We start from the raw sequence: 16824 nt of genomic DNA on the forward strand, positions 1-16824 counted from the left end.
AAAGCTGCTTTTGCCGCCGCGTTTTCTTCCTCCCACAACGCATAATTAGCTGTGTTTTAATTAGCCTTTTTCTCTGCCGGCCACTCGACAGGTGCACCCATTCCAGCAGCTCCCCACTGCCACAGTTAAGGTGGTGGGTGTCTTGCCACTTCATCATGGCCAGCCCAGGGTGCCCGTGGCTCTTCCCGATTTCATCTCTCAAGTGGGTGCCGTTGGCCCTGACACTGGGCTCTCAGCCAACCCTTCCACCAGCTCTTGCAGACTCATAGGGTTTTACAAAATTGGGGTTTATTCCAAATGTACAGCAGAGGGAACATCAGCACAAATGCATTAAGGTGCAGTAAAGTAACAGCATAGTCGAGATCCCAGATGGTGCTTAACGAATGCTTTGCATGTGGAAAATATCAGTCTTTGGCTTATCCTAGAAACATGTATTCCTGCCCTCCTGGCCTGGCTTTTTCTTGGAAGGCCAGGAGTCCTTGCAGGGCCTGCTAGATCACTACAGTTATTAGCGAAGGAGATTTGCTGAACCAGGAGTGAGCTGGTTATTGCCAACTGTCCTGCTGGTTTGCTGTGTCTGTGCAATGGTTGGTCCCAGATTAAACAACTGCCTAACCACAGGAGTGGCAGGGGACCTGCAAAGGCAGAAGGGCTGGAATGAAATCTAAGGGATACCCTTAGAAAAACTGTGCTAGGATTGTTTGGGAAGATGGAGGCCCCTGCATCTTTGTCCATCCCTTGCTAGCCTATGGGCATGTCCCATTGCAACAAGAAATGATCCTAAGATTGGGGTTTTAATTTTTGTCAGGAGCTGGCCCTGTGCTGTGCCATCACAGCCACACCAGCCTGGTTGCTCATTGTGTTCAGCCCCTGCTGGAGCTGGTACTTGCTGTGGGACTGGCAGAGAGGGCACCCATTTGTGGCTGACCTGTGGTTACTGCACACACTTGCAGGGGATCTCCCCAGGCTCAGGTCCCTTGGGCAGCTCTTTTGCACAGCCCAGTCTGTCAGCAACAGAACAGGACAGTAGAGCCTGTGCCCACAGCTCAGCTCAGTATCCACCAACCAAATACCGTCTCTCTTACAAAGACCATTTCTTTGGGAATATGAAAGTATTAACTGTGCCTCAGGGGGCAGGTCTAGGAGGAAGCAAAGCCATCTGCTTCGTAAGACAACTCCCTGCCCAAATATAATATGGGTGCTTGCTTCTTTGGTTTCTCCTCAAAATGCTCCCAGGTTCCTTTTTCAACCTCTTCCTAACAGAGACCATTTTTTTCTGCCTGGCCCATTTATACCCCACAGTCTCTGGGGCCTTTTAATTCCCACCAGAGCCTGGAGGCTCGTCCTTCAAGTGAAAAGTCTGAGCAGGCAAGAAATGAAGCAGTCAGGGATGACAGCAGGGGTGCTGCTGGCACAACTCACCTGCCTGACTTCAGGAGATCTGTGTGGGTCTGAAGAGGACAGAGAGGACAGGTAAACTACAAATGCAGCACAATGTATCTGCAGAGTGTTTTAGGTATTGGGGTGATGGTGGCAGAGAGATGTGTGAAGAGGAGTTGCTGGGAGGATACAAAACTTGATTAAGTTCGTCATCAAACACCTCTGAAGTGGCCAGAAGAGAGTGAGCCAAAGGCATCAGCAGGAAGTACCCCAGGGATGTTTCTGTGAGGAAAAGCCTTGCAAGGGAGGAAGATATGTACCAGCTCTGACGCACAACTGCCTTTACCTATGGGCTTCCAAGTTTGTATGTCAGTGCTGGACTGAGGACATTAAATTTGGGGGATTACTTTTAGATTAACCTGTTGAAGAGCTTGTGGTCCTTGTTGGGAAGTGGGAACTGCCAAAGGAAAACCAGCACAAATAACAGGGACAAGAGTGAGAGCTGCCTTTTTTCTCACAGGCTAAAATTGATGCTTGAGAGCTGGCAAAAGCTTAAAATATGCTGAAACTGCAAAGATCACTGGCTGCAGCAGGCAGGATTATGCCAAACTTTGTGAGGATGCCAAAGACTTGTAAGTCACAATCGAGAAGTTAGGACCTCAGTGCTTCTTTATTTGCATGGAGGCGTGGGAGACCTGCACCGGCATGGCCGTGAGAGGCTGTGGGTGGCATCTGATGGCATGCTACAATCAGGGAGACCAGAGGTAACCAGTGATGGTTTAATGTCAGGGCTTCATCAGCTACAATGCCACATCTCTGGGCCAATCTCCACTTCACCTTCAGTTACTTCCCAAAAAACGTAATATTTTGTTCCTGGTGTGTAAGGCCGCTTTATGTTTTGTCTCCCTATAACTATCCTCCTAAACCATCTTACTGCAGCTCTGGCTCATAAAGCCTTATTAAACAAACCTTTGCCCTGTAAGGCTGGAAGACACAGGGAGCCCAGGAATGCTGATAACCCAGTGGTGTGATGCTCCTGTGGGACAGCTGCCTGTCTGCAAGGGGTACACCGGTAGGGACAGGATGAGGGATTTGGGGGCACTGGGGCTGGAGCAGGTTTTCTGCCTGTCCATGGAGAATGCTGCTGGCTTTGGAGCTGGGGTCTGTCAGGGTCCCTTTACAAGGGCACCAGTTTCCTCCTACAGCCCTGCTCTGCAGTGCCTGGGGGTATGGGGTTCTGCAGATGAAGCTGACCTTGCCAGAGTGCTCACACATCTGCTGTGCCCAAGGAAGGCTGCCAGCAGCTAGTGGTATAAAAAAGCTACAGCTGAGAGCACACAGAGCAGGGGCAGGCAGTGGGGACAGTGGTTGGTCCCCTTGAGAGGAAACATGGGTGTTAGACACAAGCCCTGAAGCCAGGAGCCCTGCTCTCCCCTTCAGAGCAGCAGTCCCCACCCTCATACCTCCATTGGGTGTGATGTCCTGCTCAAGTCCCTGCCACCCTCCCCTCTGGCAGGGATAGGGAATGGAGTTAACACTTCGGTTGGGCATGTGATGCCTGCAGTAGTCATGGTAACTTCATGCTAGGGCTCACTGGGTTCCTTTTACCTCCGTGGAGCTGGAGGGAGCCCTGACAGCTGGAGATGCAGCTCGCAAACCTCTTGTGTGATACTTTCCCCTTCTCCTGCCCTGCCCCAACTATTCTGCTCATCACTGCTGCAGTGGGACAGCCACATCCCTCCCAGCACCCACATTCCTGCTGTCCAACACCCCATGCCACAAGAGCAGGGGACAAGGCCACACACACTACCCAGGCGGCTTGGGTGATGCAGGGCAAGAAGCAACAGAGGGGGGCTGTGCAAGGCAGATGCCTGGCCCTGCCACATCTGATGGGCAGAGCTGCCTGGAATATCTCAGTGCCAGGCAGCCACCAAAGAGATGACACCAGACACCAGGAATTGTTTGGAAAAGCCACTGTGTGTTCGTGTGTTTGAATTTGGTTTAATCCTAATCATCAGTCTTGATAAACTTACTTTTATTAATTAACATACTTGGATTTATGTAACGTCCTTTTTTAAAGGTTTAACACTACTGGGGTATTAAAAACAATGCAGAAACCATCACATACATCCTCAAGTGCTGCACATGGTTCCCCTTGGCCTCAGAGCACAACCAGCCAGGCAGAAATGACACACAGTGATAGGGAAAGCCTGTGTGGACCAGGACAGGACACCACATGCTCCACACAGACTCTGAGTGATGTGGGAAGGGGAGCAGCGAGTTCCCCTCATCCATGAGGTAGTGAAGGAGGAACTTCATGGGCCATTTTCAAGGCAAAGCCCATGTAGGCTGTGCTCCAGGATACTGTGGATGCCAGAACTGGAAATGGGATCCAAAAGGGATCCAGCAAGCTCCTGAAGGATATGCCCAGCTGCACAGGTGCAAGTCACCTGGTCCATTCCCTGCTACATGGTGGCAGTATGGAGGTTCACATCACCTCAACACCCACCGCCAGCTCTCCCTGACAGGGATCTGCCCTGTGCCCATCTCCTTGTGCCAGCCTCAGGCAACACCAGCATTATGGCTTAGAGAGTTGCAATGTAACCCCTGTTACAGGCAGCCCTGTTGGATGTGGGAAGGAGCCGCCTCGGACCCCAACTCCTGCTACGTTAGGCTCCACCTTGTTCCTCAGAGCAGAATAAACCACAGGTTCCATCATTTAAGGGTAACCTTGAGGCATTTGCAGATCTTGCCCTTCAGTCTTTTGTTTGAAGCTTTCAAGAATGACCCTTGATTTTGTTTTAACCCAGTGCCAGGGGTGCCCCACAAACATGTGGGTGCCCAACTCTACCCTAGGGTTTCCAGCTATACACACTGCTCCAGGATATGGCTTGCACAGACCAGCATGGGATGCATTTGGCAGGCAGCCCCAGACCCCCTGCAGCAGGATGAGGAGGACAGGAAGAGTCCTGGAGAAGTGCTTAAAGCATGGAAAAATGGGGGCCGTGGCTTCCCCCTGGACCCGGGCAGAGAGTTGGCTGAGTGAGGAAAGCAGGAAACAGCAGTACCCACAGCCACCTTGATGAGGGCACCAGCTCCTTATACCCTGAGGGTATTCCCAGTAAGGGATGGGAGCCCCAGGCCAGCCTGTCCCGATGTCAGGTAAATGACCCCTGGTGGGGCATTTCCTGAGTGGGAAGGCCCATGGGCAGCCTACCCTCCACTGCCCTAAACTTTGCATCAGCCCTGCCAGGGAGGACAGGACACTGAGCCAGACATTTGGACTGGGGTGAGAACAGGATGGGGATGGTGAACAGGGAGAGGTACCAGTCCCACACTGTGGTGCGGAGGGGAAGGGCAGTTCCCCCAAGGGTCTCCCAGTACCCACCTGACCTCCAGCACATGGATAGCCCCCAGCCCAGGGAGCAACCTGCTGGTTGCCCATCTCCAGCATCACACCAAGGCCAGTCCCTTGGGTGCTGGAGGATTGGTGATGGGAGCATGCTCTGGGTCACTGCCCTCCTCCAGCCTGAGTCGGTGCCCATGGGGAAGTTCCCTGCCTGCAGTTGCTGGAAAGCAGACAGGAGCTGCCAGCTCCCATGTCTGACCAGCTTTTATTGAGCAGGGCAAAGCTGGGATGTGGCTGTGAATACACGAGGAGCCCAGTTCCCTTCTGTTCCCCACCAGAATAGCTTCCCAGGCAAGCTCCCTGGCACCTGCCTGGGCTGCCCTGTGCCAAAGCTGGGACGGATGCAGCCCTACAGCCTTGCCTGCCCCAGATTTCCTTCCTCCCCAGCTGCAGAGTGCTGGCAGGACAGAGAGGTTTTGCAGGTGCAGCCCTGTGAGCCATCTCCACTCCCACATCATGCTGTCCTCCCCAGCCGGTTCCAGCAGCACATCCACCCGCTCTGCTCCTCACTGCCCCCAGGATGTCCTCAAACACCAACACACTGCTTGAGCTCCTCATCTTCAGCCCCAGGCCTGGTCACGAGTCCTTTTTTCTTGGTGCCAGTGGGGCAGATGGGGCAAGGGAGTCCTTGGTTCCAGGCTGTGTTCCCACCAGGGCCAACCAAGAGTACAGTCAGCTCTTCCGTGCCGGAGTCCTGCTCCCCACTGCAGCTTGGAGGGACATGACTCCACAAGTCCCCTATGTTGGGGGAAAGGCAGCTGGCTCAAACCCAGGTGGCAGGAGCGAGGCTGGGGGCAGGGCAGAGGCTACCTGCGTGGTGTGCCACATCTGCAAAGAGAGCATGGCACGGGGTGAGCACTGCCAGGATGGAAGGGACACTTGGACCTCCAGGCTCACCTGCCCTGCCCTGGATCCCCTTCTTTGTGCCTGGTCCCTCTGACACGGAACTGCAGGGGCAGGGACTGCAGGCAGCCTCTTCATGGGGAGGAGTGAGGGCGGTGGGGCTGGTGCAGGCTGAGCCCCCTACAGCAGGCTCCAGACAAAAGAGGGAAATGCTAGGAGGAAAGTGCTAGCCACAGGTGTCATACCTCAAAAGTGCCCACAATGAGTCCAGCCTGTGCTGTTACAGCAAGCAGTTTGAGAAAGTGAGATAAAGGACGGAAAGAGTAGAGTAACCCAAACAACAATCAGTCAAGGACAGCAGTAAGGACAGCAGCTGGCAGCAAGAGGAGGCTGAAACTGGAAATTCATGAATCCAGGAAACCCAGCATGGTCTGTGATGGCAATAGAGCTAAGCACCATCAAGTCATCCAGCCCATCCATCCCCATTCTGCCCAGCTTTGAGCTGCTGAGCCTGGAGACTACCAAGTACCTACTGAGTCTTCAGTAAAAGGTGTGTTTCCCCACAGCCACCCACTGTCCCCTCCTGCTTTCTTCCGTGTCTGCTCTGCACAAACCCTTCACTTCTTACAGTGTCAGTAAAGATCTAAATGCTTAATGAAGACTCTCATCCCCAGGAAATTAACCCAGAAGACACCACCCATACCTGCCCCTGCTCACTTACAGTTCACAGTCTTTCCGTCCCTTCTTGTCTTGTCTTCTCTTACCTCGGCCCTTGGACCTCCGCCTTCAAAAGGAAAGTACCACAAGAAGTGCTGATGTGTGGGAGATGAGACCCACAATCCCAGTCAGTAACAATGCCCCTGATTTCACTTACCTTCCCAACCTCATCAGGTCCTGCCGAGGCCTGCAGAGTGGGAAAAAGACAGAGTGAAGTGGTTATTGGGCAGTGCTGCATGTTGAGCTGCAGGAGGTGGTCCATTAACACGCCCCAGTGCACAGCCCAATCTACCTGTTATCATTCACGTCTAAAACAGACCCAATATCTCTTCTCTTGACCTTATCAACCCCTCAGTCAGGAGCTGATTGCAGCAGGCTGAGAGAAGGCAGAGACAGTAAAGGGGCTGGTCAGCTTGGGTGACAACCCTGGGGATATGGCATTTTGTCAATGAGGCTGGGGAGGGCAAGTTCAGTCTTAGCTGCTCTCTGTGACAGAGCTTGTAATTAAACAAGATGCAACATCCTGGGTAACAAACATGGGGGATCTGCTGCAAAGTCTCAGCAGTGGCTCTCAGCCATGACACACCCCCCCCCCCGTAGGGGTCACAGCCAGGACATTACCACGCCTGCACTAAACTACAAAAGGGAGCGATGTACAGGTGTGGAAAGCGGTTTAGAAAGAAGCTAAAAACTGCTGCAGAAGGCAGCCTGCACACATGCTCATTGGAGATCCCCTGGGAGTTACCGTAGGTAGGGAAACCACAAAAGGATTAGGAAATTCCCTGCATGGAAAATAGCTGGAAGCAAAGAAGGAGGCAAGTAACACATCTGCTTCTTCCCACTCCCCCTTCTGCATCCACTGACAGATGCTCCAGACAGAGACAGCGTGGAGCTGGGTCTGCTCCAGTACAGCTGCTCATACAGCTGCAGGGGAATACCAATCCAGGGATCCTCAGGATCTTCCTCCAGGCAAGGATCATGTCTACTGGCTGCCCAGCAGCACACTCATCCCCCAGTTTTCGCAATACTAAATCACCCTTGCACCATGACGAAGAGTGATTACCAGGACCCCTCATGCAGGCAATGCTGGAGTCTACTGCAAGGACCAGCTGCAGGCAGCACTGGAGCTGCTCCCACAGCATTGCAGTCCTGCTCCCACAGCACTGCACAGGCCCCATCTTGCCCAGGCATTCACCACTTTTGGGACATGGTGAGCACCCCAAGGGGCTGACTAGGTGCTAGAAGTCTGTGGCAGGTTGGTGCTGGACATCCATTCCAGGCCAGCTCTGCGTATCCGGGCCAGGTTGGCACTGCATGTTTTAAGCTTTCATTTGTTGGCTTGGATGTAAACCTCTGCTTCCCAGGTCTTTATGGGGCATCTTCCCTTAAATGGTTGCCCAAGACCCAGCTGTCTAGCTTTCTCTTCGGGCCACAGTCACACTCAGGCATGCTAAGCCACGGAGATCCCCACTGAGCCACCACCTTGGACATGCTGTCACACACCAAACACCTGCCTCAGAGCCACCAGCCTTCCTTCACTACCCACAGGCAGATTCTCTGGCTAAAGGAGCATATGCCAGGCATGCCAAGGCAGCTGCAGGGATGGGGAGCACAGCCCTGCAGATGGTGCATGGTGCCTGACCCGTCTTCACAATGCCACACAATCCCTTGGCTGTGGGGAGGGGGTACAGATGTGGTGCAGCCTCCAGCTGAACAAGGGTTATAAGCACCAGCAAACCTTAGCGCAAAGACAGCAAGAAGGGGTCCCAGCACAGTCAGGGTGCCTACAGGGCATCCCTGTTCCACACACAGGGTGATCTGGCAGGGTTACTCTTGCTGGAGCCCAGGAGTCCCTACCTGCACTCGCACTGCTTGTGCTCGGTGAACGCCATCTCCACATAGGGTGCCTCCCCGTTTGGCTTTATCTTCAGGAGCTGAAAGAGGAGCAAAGGTTACTTCCCAGGCAGCAGCAGGAGGGGGCTGGAAGGGCTCCTGCGCCACTGCCTTGCCACCCCAGCCTCTTGGGAAGACGCATGTCTAACCTGTTCCTCAGGACCTCCAACAACAGAGATTCCTCCTCCACACGTAGGCAGCACTGGCCAGGCCCAGCTGCCCCGGCTGGTGCTGCCCCATGTCTTCAGGGCTTTAATTTAAGTCCCATGGTCTTGGGATTTCCCAGCCTTAGAAAAGATTTTTCAGCCTCTGCCTTTCTGGAGAGCTTTCACATATTTGATCCCTTTGCACATCTCCCTTCTCTGACAGAAATATCCCCCCAGTCATATTTTCCAGACCAATCCCATTGCTGATGCCTCCTCCTGGATCCCTTTTCTACAGCACTGAGTTGGAATTGACTGGAGTCAGTACCTCAGTGCCTCCCCAGTCCAGGGGTACAGGATTTGCCCTGTCACATGTCACTCCACAGCCCAGCCTGAAGTTCAGGTTGGACATTCAAAGGCCTTACAGAGTATGTTCATCGTTGGTGATCCACACTAGCCCCTGCAGAAGTGTCTGGCATTGCCACCCTGTACACAGCAGCAGGATCCCTCCCATACAGGGAGACCTGTGCTTGAGGAGCTGCCTCCTGTTCATGCCAGGCTTTTAATCCACCTCAGCCAAGAGCTTTTGGAAAATGCCATCCTGCCTTCCAACATACTTTCAACTCCGGAGAGACCAAAATCACTGGTGATTTATTGCAGGCACTCCCTAGTCCATCATCCATGACAAAGCAGAGCTTTTCCCTGGTCCCTGCAGCATCAGCAGGTTGATCAAATAAGTTGATCCCTGGCAGCTCAGTGCAAGGGCTGCAGTGTGAGGACAACTGCTGCCTGCAACATGGGGAAGAGTCCAACGGCCCAGGTTCTCCCACCCCACATCTCCCAGCTCACACAGTGGCGACTGAAAACACGGTTGGCTCAACCTTTCATACTCACCATGCCCCAGCGTGGGGGCATTCACTGTCAGCACCACCCCAAGCATCACCTGATACAGAAGAGCCTCACTCCTCCCTTTGATTCAAGGGCAGTACCTACTTTGTCGCAGCAGGCAGTCGTGGGCAACTGGAACACCCCCCAGCCCCTCTGCAGGACAGGGAAGGTCCGAAAGATGACAGCAATGAGCAAGAGAGACCACACAGAGGGAAGTCCGGGAAGCAGGGAGTGAGGCCAGTACCACCAGGGGTGACACCTGGCCTCAGGGGCAAGCTGAGAGAGCAGGCAGAGGGACCCTACTGGCTTGGCATGCATTTGAGCAGTTGTGACTCCTCTCCCTTGCTAGCCACACTGCTACAATATCTAGAGGATGCAAAGCTGCAAGTTCACCTTCCCGGCGCTTGGTGAGCAGCCCACCACCTCTCTGGCACAGCCACGGCCCCGCAGCAGCAGCACGTACCTGCATGGTGACCGTGCTTGTCTCCACGGGGACGCAGCGGAGACCCTCGTCCCCACAACAGCCTCCACAGCGCTGCAGGGAGACGCAGGAGGGTCTGAAAATGTACTCCACCTCGTTGGGGAACTCGGTAATGACGTCCACTAGCTGCTCCAGAGGCCGGCAGAAGCTACGATTCCAGATCTCCCGAAAGGTCAGGACTGCAAGAGACAGGGACAGGGACTATAAGGAGGCGCCCAGAGAGGCAGAGCCCAGCCGGGCCGCTGCCGGGGCAGGTGCAGCAGCTGCGGTGGGGTCCCGCAGCCACCACAGGGCACAGGGACGCAAGGGACCCCCTTGTGTTCCCAGTAAGTCCGTCACCCTACTGTGCACATCACTGCTCAGGGGCTCACACAGCCACCCCGATAGGCACTTTCTCCCTCTATCCGCCAGCTCCGTCTCCCGCCCAGGCACTCTACTCATCCCCTGCCGCGCCGCGAAGGGGCTCACCCGCTCCTCGAACCCCCCTCGGCCAGACAGCCGTCCCCTGCGGCTTTCCAGCAGGCAGAGCTGGAGCGGAGTGCTCCCACCCGGGACCCCGCACGCTGGCACCGGAGGGGCGGCAGTCTAGGGATAGGGCTGCGCTCCGCTCCTGCCCGCGGCGGTGCCCGATGCGCCAGGCGGGCTGGGGGAATCAGGTTGCTCGGAGCCTCGGCACAGCTCCCCGCTGTCTCCCCGGTTGTCACTGCGGGACTCCGGAGGTAACACAGCGCCGGGTGCTACCGAGCGCGCCCCGGCCTTGCGCAAAGCCTTCCCTGGGTTGCTGCCCCCTCCCAGCCGGGGCACCGGCAGCCGCCCCCTGCCAACTCACCGGGCGACTCCGTGCTGGCAGTCCCCCGCTCCTCTAGGGCCTGCAGGGAGGGAAAGGCGAGCGCTGGCGGGGCGGCACAGGGCGACCTGTCGCCGCCCCCCACCCAGCGCCGGGAGGAGCTGTCCCGGCCACCCCGGGCAGCGGCACCGGGAGACCGGGCTACCCCCGCTCCGACCCCCCTTCCACCCCTCGGCTCTCACCGGGGCGGGCGGTGCCCCCAGCGTCCCGGCCACCAGCAACCGCAGGAAGGCGCCGAGCAGCCGCATCGCCGCTCCCGCCTCCCCGGCACCGACTCGGCGCCGCCACTACCGACGTGCCGCTCCCGGCATGCCGCCTCGCCGCCGGGCCACCGGCCCCGCCGTGCCGCCTCCGCCGCCGCCGGGCCATGGGAGCGCGCCCCGCTCCGCCGCCGTATTTCACCGCCACCGCCCCGCCGCTGCTCCGCCCCGGCCCCGCCGCGGGGCGGGAGCAGGTGCCCGGCCCCGGCGGCCGCGGGGATGGCCGGTGCTCCCGGACACAGCGGAGCCCCCTCCTCCAGCGCCCCCGCACCGCCTCCGGCCATTTCTCCATCGGGCTGCCCCGGCGCTTCTATTCACCGGCCCGTGCCCGGTGAATCCCCGGCCGGCGGGAACCACCGGGGCTGTGGTGGGCTTCTCGGCTTGCTGTTTTCGCTGCCCCACGCCCATCCAGCCATTCTGCGCCCACTCGGCTCCCCTGCACCCATACAACAGCCCCTTTCCCACCCATCCTCTCCATTCCCCTACTGATTCCCCCACTCAGACATCCCATGACTGTCCACCTACCCCCTTCCCCCTCAAGCTGCCCCGTGCCTGTTCCGTCAGCCCCTGCCGTTGCACCCATCAGAGGGTTTCCAGCCCCCCTTGCCTCAAGGACAGCATCCCCGTTCTGGTCTGCAGCTCAGAAGGGGAGGGGGCATAGCAGGTCTGGGGTCAAACCCTGCTGCCAACCGAAAGGAGCTCTGTGGCCTTTTCTGTTCTATTTTTAAGCCCCAGAGGCCAGGAAAGATGGAACTATGGGAGGTGTGATGAGATGCCAACAGGCAACACGATCCCCCGTGGGAGGCAGGTCCCAGGGAAATAACGGGCTCTGTGTCCGTGCCATGATTCACGTTTCTGTCCTCCTGGGAGTGTGAGGAGGCTGCTTCAGGGCTTCCCTACCCAACACTGTGTGAGGTCTGTCCCTGTGGCATGAGGATGCCAGTGGCCTGCTCCCAACCCTGTGGGATCTGTCCCCAGGGGATGCAGGACATGCCAGCTGCCTGTCCTCAGCCCCGTTGGGCCATGCAAGTGACAGTGACTCAGGCATCAGCAGGAGCTGGGCTCTATCAGGAGCTTCTAGGTATTGGTACTACGGAGTGTGTGACAAAGCTGCTGGAGCAAGGCATGGCAAATTAGCATGGAGATGCTGCAGAGATAAGCACACAAATCCCAGCCCCACCGCGGAGCGGGTGTGCTGCAGTTCATCACTCAGCAGCACAGCACCTACTCAGCAGCTGCCGGGGGCTGCTGTGGCAGTGTTCAGTGCCTGTTCATACTCTTGCTCCTGGTTGGGCAGCAAAGAGCAGGTAACATCCTTAATGTGGTGACTGGAGCATGCCTGTGCTTTCTCTCTGCCACCCTACAGACCCTCCTGGGCCAAGGAGACCCCCTCCCCACTTCCCCAGGGATGGTTGTGAGATGGGGGTGAAGAGAGCATTTCCTCCCACCCCAGAGCAGAGGCTGCCCTGAGCAGCAGCTGCTGCCAGCTCACTGGACAGAGAGAATCCTGTTATTGTAAAGACCGTGACCACACAGGGCCTCATGCCTGTCCTTGCAGGAAGGTCCCTTGGGGCCACCTCTCAGACACAAGGCCAGCCTCTGGCACTGGAGCAAAGGGCTCTCCCCCCCAGGAGCTGTGTGGCTGGGGAGACCAGCCCTTAATTGCCGAGTGCAGTCCTGTTCCTGGTCTGAAGCTATTTCCTCAGAGGCCTTGGGCAGAGTTTACATTCCTGGGATGAGCATCCACTTTCTAGGCAGCATGGAACAGACACAGGAGAAGAGAAATAATATTTGGACACCGGTAACCTGTGATCAGCAACATCCTCCTGCATATGGGAGAAACATCAAGCTGGCTGGAGCCACAGTTGCTTGCTTTCCTCTCTGCCATGCTCCTTCCCAGGGGGCCAAATCTCCCCTTCCCCAGCTGCCAGGATAGGGCTGGAGGTCGATGCTATAAATGCAGCAGCATATCCCTCGCACTGCCTCCCACTCAGCTCTGGGGAGCAGAGTTATGCACTTTGGGAACAAGGGACAGAGGAAGCTCAAGAAACCAGCCGGGGACATAAGGCAAATAGAGACATTTCCTTAAAGAGCAGATGTCTCCCCTGCAGGGAGCCCCGTGCAGTGGCTGCTGACTGAGAGCATCACCTTGAATGTGCCACTGCCTGCCTGTACCACCTCCCTGCCCTGCTCACAGAGCTGGGGAAGGAGGCAGGTGGGGAAATATGTGTCCTTGCTGCAGGTGAGCCCTGGCTGCCAGGTGGGGAAGGCCAGCCTTGGCTCCCAGCTGCAAGCATGCCGTGGCACAGCCCTACCTGGGAACAGGGTCACCTCCATGCGTCCTACACCTTCTGGGTGAGGGGCAAGAGCAGGGCCCCTGGCTGCCCATGAGTGCTGAAGGAGCCCAGAGCAAGCAGCTGCTCTTTGCTGCAAACCCCCACCCTTCTCATTGCAGGCAAGGTCCCTCTAAGTCATCTTTTTAATAAAACAGCCCAATTTCAGCATCAGAGTTCTCTCACAGGAATCTTATCCCCTGCAAAATCTCACCTTTGGCATCTCCCATGTAAAGAACCCAACAAAAACTTGTCCCCGCATCATTCTTAAGCCGACTGTAGCCAGGGCCTCCTGTGTCACCCCCGAAGCCCTCCAGAGAACACCTCTGAAATCCTCAGGGTATTATTTCTGTTCTGGCGCTATTTAGGACACAGAAGTCAGTCTCTTCAAAGCTATAGGCTTCTACCAAGGGAAGGGTCAAACTGTGCCTGGCACTGTCACCCTCTTGTGTTCGACCCCTGTAGGCAAGAACCCCGCCAGCAGCTCCCTATGTCCTGCACTATGATGGGACTCCCGAGGTCAAAGCAGCATGAGGATGTGAGGCACTGGGCTCCTCACACCTGCCCATCATCCCAGAGCCCCCGTCTCACCCTCGCTGTTTCATTTGATTGCTTTCCCTGGTCCTGTGATCTCTTCTAAGAGAGTCTCCTAAGCTCCACTATCAGTGAGCCAGTCCACGGCTAGCACTGAGATAAACCAAGTCAATCATCTGCAGTTTGTGTCTCCACAGTGAGAGTGAGGACGGGAATGGTCTGGCGGGGGCTTCCCCAGCTCCAGCCTCTTGGCACAGGGAACCCAGGCCTCTTTCTCAGGAGACCGCTGCCAACTTCTGAGAAATGCAGGGCTCTCCAGTGCCCTTGCTGGCAGAGCAGAGCTGCACCAGCAACCCCTGAATGGTCAGTGCTGCTCCTCAAGGAAACAGCTTGCAAACAACTTGCCTGGGCACCTGGGCCCTGAAGGACTCCTTAGAGCTGTGCTGCAGCAGCTCCAACTCCGAGATGCCCTCAGCAGTACATCCCTTGTCCATGATGGTGAGCAGTGGCGGCGTCAGTGCCTCTCCCAGCCCAGGTGCGCAGGGGGATGTGTTTGCTGAGGGGGAGGCTGACAATAGGGGGAAATGGGCCGGGCCGTGCAGCCCGATGGTGGTGGCTCACAGCCCCGGCCACCACTGCAGGCGGAAGCGTCCGGCCTTAGTCAGCCCCGGCCGCACGTGGCAGGAACTCTGGTGTTTGTTTTGGTTCCTGAGAAGGGGAGCTCAGCCTCCCTGAGGACCCACAACCAAAACTGCAAGCACCTGACAGTCTAGCCCCGTGCCTGGGGACATCAGGGTTTGGTCCCCATGGGTCACGAGCACTGGGGCCTGGCCTAGGTCAGACATGAGTTTTGGAGGGGCATGGGATGAGCACCAGGACTGCCTGAGAGTGCTCCAGGCAGAGGACCCAGGCAAGCCTGGGTACTGCTTTCAGACGTAAATCCCCCATGGGGGCAGGGACGATGCTACCAAGAAGGATGTCCCTGAGACTGCCAGACCTAAGCCCTGGGAAGCCATGGCCCTCATCCAGCCAATGCTCCGGGAGCAGATCAGCATTAGCAGACTAGTGTCACTCAGCTTAGAGCTCAATGGCCAGTGATTGGGCAGCCCCACACTGCAGGGACTGGTCAGGCCACGGGTGTTTGCAGAAAAGCACAGCCCTGGAGCAGGGTGAGGCACTGGAGAGCTACACCTCAGCCCCAAGCATACGTGGGTGCCTACAGGTAAGCGTTCTGTCAGCAGCCCCAACAGCAAGCACAGTTACCGTGCCAAAACAACAGCCCCACGCGTGCGAGGTGCCGAGAAACCAGAGCAGGAAGCAGGGACATAGTAACCACAGCACAGCTCACCCTGCTCCATCCAAGTTCCTCTCCTGAAGCCCTGAGTAGCAGCTGCATTTTCAAGTCCCAGAAAGCCTGCGGGAATTTCTCTCCAGCAGCAGTAAAGTGCTGTGCATGGGAAAAACAAGGCTGAGGCCAGCACAGACTGGTGCAGCAGTGTGCATGACCTTCTGCCACCGGCAGAGATGGAGCACCCTGGGCCCACACCGGCTGGAGGCACAGGGTATGGCAACCGTGGGAGGGGTGAGACTCTCCCAGCAGGAGCAGAGCAGCCCTCTCCTCAGGAAAGAGGCAGAGGTTACTTTTCCACTAGAGAATCAAGCAAATTCTGCACATTTATCACATTTCATCTACCCTGGGGAAAGGGCAGTTGAGCACTGATCAGAAAAGAGAGGCGCACAGGCACAAACTGGCTGCTGCTCTGCTGCTGCTGCCCCTCACCTCCCAGCTTTCCCAGCCCAGTCGGTCGGTGGGCAGGGGCTGCCAGGCGCTTTTCTCCCCTGCCAAACTGGAACCCGATCCACACCCAGCCCAGAGCTTCTGGCTGCTTATCATGTGGATGCAGTTCTCCTGCTTTTAGTTGTCATAATATTGACACAAAGCAAAATAATAGTGATGGCAAGACTCTGCCTGGCTCTGGCAAGGAGATGGAGTGTAGCAGACTCCACTATTGTGTGGGACAGGGCAGCAGCCACGGCTGCTTCCAAGCTCTGCTCCTCAGCATCACTCCTGCTGATAAGGGGGGGATGTGGGATGCGGGCGGAGGGGGACCTAAGCTCCACAACACACTCTCCCTGCTGAGGAGAGTGAACGTGTGTATCGGCAGGGCTTCATCCCAGAGGCTTTCCCAGAATGTGGGTGGAGGAGTGGCTCATCTCTCCCTTTCCCTGAAACCTGGCAGCCGCTGAATAGCTGCCATCACCCGCAGCAGACAATGAGCAAAGCAAGCCCGGGGCCAGCTGCAGCGCCGGGAGCGCGTGAGCAGAGGAACTGCAGGGAGCTGGCTGGTGACCAGGAAGCAGCCCAGACTGCTGGTGTCACAGACCCCTTGGTGACCACAAAGCGTCCGGGCCGCACTTTGTCTCACTCCAAGGGCCTGGCTTCCTGCAGCCACACCAGGTTTGCTCCGGGGCTTCTCTGAAGCCAGCCCGGAGGGATGAGCCCCCAGCAGCACCTCCTCTGTGGCCCAGCCAGCCTGCCATGCACCCTCGAAGTGGTGGCAGGGTCACAGCCAACACCTGCATGGTGCCACTGAGCTTTCTGAGTACTTGTGCCTTTGGTGTCACTGAAAAAAGCCAATGCCTTTTCAGGGTATGAAGGTCCAGGACACTAATAACAGTGCTGAGGACAACAGCTCCCACCCAGCTCTGCATCGTGTTCCCTCATCCCTTGCTAGAACTTGTTTTCGTACATGACATGCAGTGACTTCCCACACTTCCCTCACCTCTTCCTGAGCAGCCTGGCCTTTGGACCAGCTGCCTCCAGCTGCCTGGATCACAAGGGGAGACCTGGGCAACTGCCACAGATGAATGAGCCGACGAGTGAAGCTCCACATCCAGGGCAGGCATTCAGACACCAGATTCCCATGCCTCTCCCAGGGGCTGGGAAGAGCAAGAGGCAGCCCAGCCTGGGCTGCTTCTACAAGTCCTAGAAAAGCCATGCTTCCCAGCCTTGGTCTCTATTTTTAAGGCCCCTAAAAGGAGTGGGGCACAAATTACAAACTTTCTGGCAGGAGAGACAGTCCCTGGGCCAGATTC

The 16824-nt window shown here is 56.8% G+C and overlaps 1 protein-coding gene across 2 annotated transcripts; it reads right to left on the reverse strand.

Moving 5' to 3' along the window:
• Nucleotides 1–268: 268 nt before the first annotated feature.
• On the reverse strand, nucleotides 269–10944 carry PGF (placental growth factor). Of its 2 annotated transcripts, none has more exons than XM_042048430.1 (7): nucleotides 10784–10944; nucleotides 10584–10623; nucleotides 9737–9933; nucleotides 8207–8283; nucleotides 6507–6536; nucleotides 6397–6416; nucleotides 269–5617 (listed from the first exon to the last, which is right to left on the reverse strand). In XM_042048430.1, the coding sequence occupies exons 1-7, from the start codon at nucleotides 10847–10849 to the stop codon at nucleotides 5553–5555; spliced, it is 495 nt and encodes a 164-aa protein (XP_041904364.1). In that variant the 5' UTR covers nucleotides 10850–10944; the 3' UTR covers nucleotides 269–5552. The 2 variants fall into 2 exon arrangements, with proteins under 2 accessions (XP_041904364.1, XP_041904363.1); XM_042048429.1 differs by having other exon boundaries at nucleotides 6354–6416.
• Between the last annotated feature and the right edge of the window lie 5880 nt (nucleotides 10945–16824).

The sequence above is a fragment of the Corvus kubaryi genome, unplaced genomic scaffold (assembly GCF_017639235.1).
Source record: "Corvus kubaryi isolate FWS band 111438036 unplaced genomic scaffold, C.kubaryi_AGA036_p1.0 66, whole genome shotgun sequence".
Classification (NCBI taxonomy): Eukaryota; Metazoa; Chordata; class Aves; order Passeriformes; family Corvidae; genus Corvus; species Corvus kubaryi.